The sequence below is a fragment of the Cyrtonyx montezumae genome, unplaced genomic scaffold, assembly GCF_038088225.1.
Source record: "Cyrtonyx montezumae isolate F1298 unplaced genomic scaffold, pur_monq_1.0 scaffold_3, whole genome shotgun sequence".
Lineage (NCBI taxonomy): Eukaryota > Metazoa > Chordata > Aves > Galliformes > Odontophoridae > Cyrtonyx > Cyrtonyx montezumae.
The window spans coordinates 30,379,506-30,390,207 of record NW_027072034.1 but is presented as its reverse complement, the minus strand read 5'-3'; the positions used below and the strand labels follow the sequence as shown (position 1 = coordinate 30,390,207).

Here is a 10,702-nt window from a genome sequence, read left to right as displayed (position 1 = left end):
ATTTTCACCTCTGAAGGGAGGAACCTGAGATGCCAAAGAGATCATGCTTCTCTTTACAGACGTTCCAGTTCTCCCTCCCTGCTGACGCTTTCATTCTTAAGGCCCTCTCTTCCTCCTTCTCTTAACTAAAGTTTTACTCCAGAGAAGCCCAAGACCTTGGTACTGTATTTCACATTTCCCTGTGCATCAGTACTTTTTACAGTTTAAAACTGGTGAGGTTGGGATTTCTCTCCACAAGGACGTGGGTTGGATTACTGGGCACTGCAAGCAATGACCTGACTGCACCACGGGCTTCACTGTGGTGCTGCGCTCTCTGTTCAGCAGCACCACAGGAGCAGCAGAAAGTCAGTGCTCTTTGCACACTGATGTTTAGTAAGTTTTACTCCATACTGGCTGGATTAATCTTATGACAACATAGTCCTCATCTTGCTTTATACGTCAGAATTGCATTGTGGAGCCCCACAGCTGACTGTGAGCAGCTCTTACAAGAAGTCTACTTTAAAGGCGTCGCTCGAGGAACAGGAGAGGGCTCCTGCAAGCCCTCGCATCCCACACGCGCAGCGGCTGTAGCTTACTTTTAACGCCCGCGGCGGTGACACGGAGCCGTGAACAAAACCCCGGGGCCCGACCCCTCCATCCCACCTCCGCATCCCGCGGTGCTCGCGGCCGCGCGGAGGCACCAGGGGGCGCCGCGCCGCCAGGGATGGTGTGTCCCGGCCGGCGGCCCGCACAGGGGCTGCCCCGTCACAGCCCGTCCCGTCCCGTCCCGCCTGGCCGTGCTCCGGAGCTTGGGATCCTGCCGGGACGCCGGGCTGCGGCCCCTTCCTCCCCATCCCTCGTTTCCTCCAGGGGATCTCCGAGAGGCGGAGGAGGAGGAGGAGGAAGAAGGCGGGAGGCGAGCTCCGCCGCGCCTGCCGGGGTTCCCCGCCCCGCCCCGGCCGCCCTGGCCCCCCGCAGCCGCTCCGGGCCCCGCAGCGCCGCGCTCCGCGTCCTGCCGGGCGCCCTACTCCCGCCCCGCGTCGCCGCCGCCGCCTGCCCGCGGCCCCCCCGCCTCCCCGATGGCCCTCGGCGCGCCGCCGCCGCGCCCCCCCCGCCGCCTCCGCCGCCGGCCGCCGCGGCCCTAGGGGCGTCGGGGCCCTGCGCTGCCCCGCGGAGGGGAGGCGGAGGCGGCGGCGGGGCGGGGGCGGAGGCGGAGGCGAGGGGGCGGCGGAGCGGCGGCGGAGCGGGAGCCGGCGGCGGCGGCGGCGGCGCGGCGGCGATGGACGAGTCGTCGCTGCTGGACCTGCTGGAGTGCTCCGTGTGCCTGGAGCGGCTGGACACCACGGCCAAGGTGCTGCCGTGCCAGCACACCTTCTGCCGCCGCTGCCTGGAGAGCATCGTCAGCTCCCGCCACGAGCTGCGCTGCCCCGAGTGCCGCATCCTGGTGGGCTGCGGCGTGGACGAGCTGCCCGCCAACATCCTCCTCGTCCGTCTCCTGGACGGCATCCGCCAGCGGCCCCGCGCCGCCGGGGGCGCCAGCGGCAGCCCCAGCGCCGCGGCCCCCGCGTACCCCCAGCCCGCCGCCGCCCCCAGCGCCGTCGCCGCCGCCGCCGCCTCGGCCGCCGCCAGCCTGAGGGAGCTGGCAGCCGCCAGCCGCAGCGCCCTGCTGGGAAAGGTGGGTGCGGGCCGCGCCGGACGGGAGGGCAGAGCCGGGCTTGGGGCTACCGGCGGGGAGCGGGACGATGCGTTCCCGCCGGCGCGTCCGGCCCCGCTGCCCGGCAGGTGCGGGGAGCCGCCGGCTGGCGTTGCCCTGCAGGGAGCGTGGGTCCGCGTGTGAGGTGCGCGGTTTGTTGAAGGGGGGAGCGCCGCAGCGAATGCGGTTATTTGTTCGGAACCCGCAGTCCAACGCCCGGTCTCGCTGCCTTTAAAATCGATGGCACAAGGCTGCGTCCGCTCGGAGCGGGGCTGACCGAGGTCGGTTCCCTCCCCGTGTTCCGTGTGGCATAACCCCGAGTGATGAAATTCACTGCCGGACCGCTCCGGGAGACTTCAGAACGGAGACGCTCTGAAGACGGACGGAGAACTTTATCTTATCTCTGTCGTCGCGCTTATAGCGGGCAGATGGGGTTATCCGTGGTCCCACGGAACGTGCCTGAGCCGTACCTCGGTGCTCGGGATTCTGCCTCGGGAAGGTCACTGCGGAGATGCCGTGTGAACTTGTGTCACTGCCGTGGATGTTTCGGTGAATTCATTTCCTTTTTATTTCTTCTTTTTTTTTTCCTCCTGCAGAGAACCGATAGACCTGTCCTGAGGTCTCAAAGTTTTGCCTGCAGGAAATGATGGCAAATGCCACACATTGTTCCATAAAAAAACAGTTTTTGGAGTTAAACGCGCTCAGCAATAGTTGTGTCAGGGCAGAGCTTGTATTACTTTGCTGCGGGCTACCGTCGTCTTCAAGTATTTCATAAAGATTTGCTGAGCTTTAGGAAGAAGCAGGGCAGTGGGATGCCACCCTCTGCTTTTCTGTGCCTTCAATTTCAGCTCAGCTTAGCTCGCTGCTTTGTCACGGCAGACAGCTGTCAGCACCTGGAGTGAACCTCCATCCCCGTAAGGCCTTTTGCATTCAGTGCTTGTTCGGAACACTGTGTCTACCCCACTGCGGTGCTGGAAGTAGGGGCTGTGTGGAAGGCTTGTTGCACCTGCAGGGTCCTGTGCCCTGAGCAGCATTTGTGGGCACCTGGCAGCACAGGCTCTGCTTCTCCCATCTGTTAATCCAGTTGCCGTGGGTTGTTACTGTGGAGGATGCACATATAAGGAGATGCTTTTAGGGAAAACTTAACTTGAGAGTGACCTGAGAATGTGAGTATTCTCATAGAGGTTGAGGTTTTATTATTTTGCCATAATCAGGTTTCCCAGGAGTCACTTACCTAACCCCTGTGCCAGTTGCCACACAGTAAGTGATAACACATCACGTCCTTTCCTTTTCTGACTTTGATTGAACAGCGCACTGCTGAGCGTCGCCTCTTCTGTGGTGTGTCTGTGTGGGTTGCTGTCTGATTTTGGTAGAAAGCAAAGTGGCACGTGACCTGAGGGTCACATTTTGGCTGTTATGGTTAACAACTGCTGCTTCCACTCAGCTGGGGTGAGTGGATGCTACTGGGGGCCTGGGGGCTGTTCGCATGGCTTCTGACTGAGCTCCCTACTGCACCCTGCAAATCAGTGCAGCGTGCTTGATCCTTACAAGGTTCATTACAGGGAGAGAAAGTCTGAACTAATCTGCTTTTAAAAAAAGCAGCAGGGGAGAGTAATCCTCCTCGGAGCTGCTGATACAGCTGATTGCTGAGCTGTCCTGGAGGCAGTGCAGCACCTCTCCTCCCCAGACAGGCGCTGGAACAAACATGCCTGCACCGGGCTGGAGCAGAACCATTTCCCAATCCTGTATAGGTCTGGATTGCGTCCACCCATTTTGATCCTAGAGTGGGACTGGGACAGCTTAGCTCTTGTGGGGACAGCTACTGTGATTCTATCTGTATTTCTGTATTATTATTCTTTTTAATTCCAGAAATTGGTATAGATTTACTGCCTGAGGCTTGAATGCAAATGATAGTGTTTTGCTAATTAATTAATACCTTTCATTTTTATACATAACTTGGGACATACCGATGTGGGGTTCTGGTTAGGAAGGAAGCTGCTGTCACAAGGTGTTTCCATCAGGCTCTGTTTGTGCGCAGACCCTCAGAGCTCTGTGTGTTAGTGTTACCATCACTCCAGGGATGTTTTTCTGTGAGATTTCAGTTAACCTTAGAAGGCAGAGCAGAGCTGGCTTCCATGTAATTATCATGTCCATGTTCGGCCGTTATACGTCTTATACCCGGAGGAAGTCTGCTTTGCAGAGTTGGTATTTTCAAAAACCAGTGAGTGTTGTTTGACACTTTGGAAAAACTCAGAGCTTTGTGTATCTTTCTCTGTATTCGGGTGGTTCTTTCCCAATAGATTAGCATGGACTGGGTCTCTCCAGAGTGCTGAAACGTGCGGGGAGAAGAGCTGGGGATGAATTGCAGCTGGGAGAGTTGACCAAGGCCAGCCTTCAGCAGTATTAAGTACCTAAGACACACACTTTCAGTGTGAGAGGTCTGGAAGTGTTGTTTACCTGCAAATTTAGGCTTGAAAGATACTTGTGATTGTCCCAACATGCAGCGACGTGTGCCCTTGCTAAGCCTGTCAATCTCCCAGTGCCTGCCCCAGCCTGTAAAAATAATTATTTCTGCACTGTATCTTTTGGGATGCTCACATTAATGATACTATGCATATGCAGAGCATGGTTATAGGGTCTGAAAGCTGAAAGAGCACAGCAGAAGGATGAGGGGAAGAAAATCCAGAAGCTGTTAGAGTGGCCACCCCTGGGGATAACACGGGAGGCTGAGAGTGGTTTATAATGGTAGTCGCTTTACACACAAGGTTGTAATTTATTGGCTCCTCTGTTTCCATTACCACTGTAGAACCGCTGGGGGAATTCAGGTTCTGTCAAAGTAAATGGCTCCCTCAGACTGCTGAGGCATTATGGTAAATCTGGATTCCTTACTGAGCGAGTTTTATTTTTTTTAACAATTGTTGGAGTGTATCACTTAAGAATCTTTCAGGAGTTCTCAAGATCAAATAGTCAGCTAAATGTGTGCAAGTCTTCATCAATTTCCTCCCAAACCAGTCATCTTCCACTCCACGTGCAAAGCTTACTGTGTAGTTACTCCAAATATAAGCTGACAGCAGCATTCATATAACAAAGCAACAACCCTTAAAAACCAAAGATGTGTCTCTGTTTTCCCAGAAGAGATTGTGCCGATGTGGCAGAGCCACATGGGGTGCGTTCCCATGAGGTGGGATAGGTGGCAGTGAGGGGCAGCATAATGGGAGTGCAGTGTCAGCAGTGACAGATGGGCTGTGCTCTGCCTCTCACTGGGTACTTCTCCTGCCTAGTGCATGTGCAGAACTGTTTCACTGCCTCAAGTGGGATGCTGTAGTTTGCTAGCCCAGGAGGAAGGTTCTGAGACTTCAGCCTCACAAGCAGAGGGAGCAGTGCTGGCTTGTTACTCAGTCTTTTCACAGTTTGCCTAAAAGAGGCATCAAGCCATTGCTTTTTATGAGAGCCCTGTCTCATCCTGCACTGTCTGTATGTTTTAAGGATATAGTGGGTTAACTGTGGAGTAGAAGGTGTGGAAATTTTCCACTGTGATATCTCCTTATTGTCGCCACTTTCTGTTACGTGAAGATCCTACTGTGGGTTATGCAAGGGGAAGTGGATGAAGTCTTGCTTTTATATGTGTGTATGTCCATTGAAGGTGCCAAGGGGCTAAGAGGATGCATTGTCGGTCAGATGAGAATCCTGAACTCTCAGACATATCCTCTGGTTTTGTTGGCCAATGGGTGAGTTTTCACACCAAGTCATCCAAACAGTACTTTTACATATACATTCTAGGTACCTCTGATTGCATGGGATTACCAAGGCCACTAAAGAATATTGTAAAGGATGTTACCAAGAGTTTTAAAATCCCAGCAATTAAGAATGTCATTGCAGAAGTGAGAGAGTGTAGGAGAGGGGACTGCTGAGAAGATGAACTTTATACATTCAGGATTCACTGAGCTCTTAGTTTTTCAGCCATACAGCCATTTGCAGGTGTCACCTTGATGCCCATTATGCCCTAGTGAAATGCAGTGTTTAACTAACACTGGGCATTATCGTTAGCTTCCTTGTAATCAAGAGAGTCACAGAATTATAGGGGTTAAAAGGGACCTCCAGAAATCATCGAGTCCAACCCCCTGCCAAAGCAGCTCCCTAGCCCAGGTTGCACAGGTAGGCGTCCAGGCGGGTCTGGAACGACTCCAGGAGACTCCACCACCGCTCTGGGCAGCCTGTGCCAGTGCTCAAGAGAAAATGTGTAGTAGATCTGATGTGGCCAGAGGGTGACAGTACCAACCCTTAGGACTTTCCCTCATGCTCCTGGGTGGCCAGACACCTGGGAGAGCTTGGGGGCCATGTTTAGGGCATTGTGCCACCAGCCCTAGTATTGTATGTCAGTGTGGCATGCCTTCAGTGCCTCCTCTTGCCATCAGATGTGGATGCTAAGTTTAATCTCTGTGTGTCATCCCTCTGAGTGATTCATGGATGGTGATAGTACATAGCATGTGACAGTCTTTGGAGTTCAACAGCTGTTTGCTCAGAGAGAAAATGTACAAACTGGTGAGAGCGATGCCCTGTGCACATTTTATTTCTGGCAGGCTTTGCCCAGCTCTCCTCACTAGTGTTTGCTCCGTGGTTAGCCAAGGTTGCTGTGTTCATGAGGCCAAGGCCTGAGCGTTGCTGGGACAGGACGCAGGGTCCCATCGGGTGGCTGAGCCACTCTGTGATGGAGGTCCCAGCTGCTGTGTGTGCTCTCTGATTCTCGCATGCGAGCTGCCATAACAACTTGGAGTTATTCTGTAGGGGATGGGAAGATCTTCTCTTAGAGTCTGGAATTATGTTAGTATGCTGTCTCAGAACTTCAGGTTAATAATCTGATTGCTGTTTCAATCTGAACAGTGTGCCTGGAGTTTTCCATGCAGTTTCACAACTTTGTTCAGCGTTTCACGCTGTCTCCATCAAGAAGTACTGCTTTCACTGCTTAAGTTTCAGATAAACCCCTAATTCCCTTTTGCACTCCTGTAACACGCCTGTAATATCTGTGACTATGGGAAGCCAATTCCTTCTGAAGTCAGGGATCACTCTCCCTTGGATGCCTCTCCTTAACCCATAAAAGGCCGATAATAATGAATGTTGCACTCTAACATCTCTAAGGATTGTAATTTCTGACTTCTGTGTTGAATTTGTTCAGTTTTCAGAGACTTGGTGACTTCTGCACAGTAAAACTCTCCAGGATGTTCCAGGTGTCAGCTTTCCAGCGATCCCTCATTGCATACCAGGCTGAGTTCTAGCAAGTATTTTCAATGCAGTCTTGTTAAAATCTGATATTTTACAACAGGTTTCCCCTGTCTGGGTCAAGCTGTCATGGGAAGAACCCAAGATTAGTCCTAATAGGACATGAGAGCTGGGATGAAGATAAACTGCGGTATTTGAGAAAGCTGCCTGACCTTGGCCTCGCCCCAGCTCCCACAGCAGCTGCGTGCCTGCAGCTGGGAGTGGGACAGAGCCATGCCAGCTGCGGGTCCCTCCCCAGCCCTGCACCGTGCCAGCCTGCTGCCTTGCCCTGGGCTGGAAAACAGCCAGCGGGACCATTGTGAGAAAAGGAAAGTAAAGATTAAGGAAAAAAAAGCAAAGGAAAGTGGAAAAAGTTAAGAAAATGTCTCATTGGTACATTGCAGAGCTGGTCCTGGAAGCAAGGCCTCTCCCTAGCTCCTGATCTTTCTTCCACTGGTCTGGGTTCCTCTTACTGCCTGAGCTTTCTCTTGACCGTACAGGGCAGTGGGAGGCTGTGGCTGCGCTCTCTCTGCTTGGCTCCAATGCCACACTCCTCAGTAGCAGTGTTAAACTTGCTGCTTAGCTCTTCTTTGAGGAAAGTACTGCTTCTGTTGACAGAGAACTCATGGATGAACGTTTCAAATTGAAGAGCTTTAAAAAAGCCCCACAGTGTATAGTTTAATCTAATAGTCCTTGTGTGTAATGTGATCATTTTTATTGATACGTGCACACGGGATGCTTCTCAGCCCAGGGGAAGGACGGAAGGAAGTAGTATTACTTTGGGTATTAAAAAGACATTTTGTTGTTAAAAGTCAAGGGAAAAATGTGAAACATCTGAAATGAAGAACACTGTCTGCATGGTTTTCTGAGTGCAGCTCACACAAACTCTGCAGCATTCACAGTGCACTTTGCCTGTGTGCACACAAACTCCAGCAATGCACAGCTATGGGCACCAGCCACTGCCCCTGTGCCTGCCCCTGGCTGCTTTTTCTCCTTGTGCGTTGCAGCCCGTGTGCAGGTGACACAGGTATTTGCACAGTCACACACTGAAAAATGGCCCATGATGGGGTATGCAACATCTGCCCTTGCTCTGTTGCTCTGCTGGGGTCGTGGGCTCGGTGCTGGGGTGCCCTGCAGTGCTGGGTTTGGTGAGAGACGGCTGCAGAAGACACTGATCAAGAGGAGGGCTGGGTGGAACTGTGCACTTTTGCCACGGCAATGGCATGATTTGATGCAGATCATTTGATGCAGAGGTGCAGAGCGTATTCAGCTCGCTGAGGACTGTGGTTCACAGCTCGGTCCTGTTGTCTGGTATTCCTTACAGATCAGTGTCAGCAGAGTTTGTTCCTCTTGTTGGCTGTCATCTGGAATATCATTTACCACACAAGTGACACTAGTGCTGTGTATGGTGAATGAGTGCCTTACTGTGTACAGAATCGGTAATTATGGGAAGAGGTTGTTTCTTACTCAATGCTTGAAGTGCCTCTCTGCTGCTACAGCAACAGGAGGGAGAGACTGATTATTCAGGCAAGTTAACATTCATTTTATTCCTGAGATTTTTTTTTTAAATCTGATCCATGCCAATATGAATTCGCCATTGCTAATTTTAGAATGGTCTGCTTGCAGAAGATAACAAATCCCAGTTTTAGATGAAGGAAAAAAATATTTTAACATGAGGCTGACTAGATTGTTATCAAAATGCTAATGATCAGTTCTCCTGAAGCCTCAGTTATTTTCAGAGGGAGGACTAGAATAGACACATCATCTAAATAAGATTGATATTAATATGTATTACTATCTCATTAAGCTGTTAAAGTCTGTCCCCTTCTGGACAGAGGTTCATTACATGCTGCAGCTGATGTATCATGATCATGGGCTTAGGTACAAGACGGGCAGAGCATGACAAAGAGAGCTCAAGTTTTGAGTGTGTACTATGGGTGAAGATACCATGGTCCTGACCTCAAAGAGAAGGGAACTGCTGTGCCTGGTGTGCTGCGTCCCGATTCCTTCTGGTTGACAGCCACACATCAGATAAATCTAGGCACTATTGTATTTACTTTACTGAATGATACTTTCAGTGAATATCATTGAACATGTTTGATTGTGGATTAATTTCAGGCTAATTCAAATAAAAATCTCCTTGGTGAGTTACAGTAAAAAGATGAATTTACTTTTATTTTCTAATTTCATTTTGAAACAGCTTCTGTCATACTGCTTCTTTTATTGGCTGAAGTGCCTCCTAGTGCTTTCATTGCAGCTTGCTTCAGGTTTGCCATATTGTCATCCCTATAAGAAAATCAGTGCATTTTCATTTGAGTTGATAGTAATAATTGATGAATTTTTAGTTATTTTAACCCAGTAAAGTAGAAGGAAGTAGAAGTTTGACTTAAATAAATTTTGCATTTATTTATCTGTAAATAAGGGCACACAAATGTAAATATGTACGTGCTTGTGTACTAAATATATATCCCAGAATTTATAGGTTTTTTGACAGGGAAGGGTCTTTTCTGCATTCTTGTCTCTCTGTGCATGCAATGGAGTGAGTTGTGCAGTGCTGTCACCACATCATAGACATAGGTGCACATTGTGTCCTGGTTCTGTGGCTTCTGGCACCTCTGAATGCACACCCAGCATCCCCCAGAAGGGTTGGCACTGCAGGAGGGATGTTGTGTGTGTGCATTAGCAGCCTCCTCTTGCATACCTTAAGAACAGATCTACGCTCATCGGGTAACTGGTCTTCTTTCCCTTCTTTCCCAAACCATTCCTGTGTGTGCCCCATGCTCATGTATACATGGATCCCACTGCTTTTTCACCCTTTTTCCAGGATGGAGCCCCACTTGGATGGGAAAAAGTGAAAATGATAGGCTGAAGCCCTAGCATCATTGGGGCTGGGCACTGATCTGTCTGCCGTCCCTTACAGAGTTCAGTCAGCAGCTTTCCTCCAAAATCCCTTTCTTTTGCATGCTTCCCTTCTAACTCACATAGAAGCAAAGCCTTCGGAGAATTCAGTCATATGCATGTGTCATAAGATAGAGTAAAATAATAAGTGACAACCATGAGATGAATTTTTTTTTTGTTTCTTGTTTTTTTTCTGGGTAGGTCACAGTGGAAAACATCTGATTGTTTACATTTTGCAGTCATGCAGCAATGTAAGATCAGAGTCAGACGTATCTTTAGAATAATGAAAAATGTGTACATTTTACAATGAAAGTTTTGTAGTTTTGAGCTGTATTGCAGAGAGGAAACTTTATTTTTGTGCTAGCTTGAGTTTGACTTGTTCTGATAAACACAGGACTTCCTTTCGTATTCAGTCAGTTTCACTTTTATCAATTTCCATGTTGAGGCTATCACTGCTGTAATTCCTATTAAAATAATTTAGCACATTTTACATAAGGGGCTGAGCAGGGTTCAGCATCTGTAATAACACTGTGCAGACAGGGAGAGGTCATTTTGTCCTTAATAACAAACAGCAACTAAGCAGCCAGAGCTGAACGGACATTTCCCACTCATCCCAAGCCTTGAAAACCAGGAAATCAGTGGTTCCACGGGAAGGTTTGTGTCTTCCTCCCTTTGTCTCACAGGAGCATGCTGAAATGCTGAGGTGCAGAGAGCCGTGGGTCTTCTCCGTTTCTTTGTTTCTAGTGTTTGTTTCATATTAGATCGCCTAAGCCTCTGTTGCTAAGCATTGTTTTAGCCTTTTCCCTGAGAGGAAGAATACAGAGTTTCAAGAGTGATGGCATGGGTGGTTGTGTTAATCTCCTAAACAGATTACAG

The 10,702-nt window shown here is 50.1% G+C and overlaps 1 protein-coding gene across 1 annotated transcript in view; it reads left to right on the top strand.

The window, feature by feature from the left end:
* Window positions 1–1,258: 1,258 nt before the first annotated feature.
* SH3RF3 (SH3 domain containing ring finger 3) overlaps window positions 1,259–10,702 on the top strand; it is a 225,199-nt gene continuing 215,755 nt past the window's right edge. The window contains exon 1 of the mRNA XM_065741060.1: window positions 1,259–1,654. Within this exon, the coding sequence (XP_065597132.1) occupies window positions 1,259–1,654 (396 nt within the window). The remainder of the gene's footprint in view (window positions 1,655–10,702) is intronic.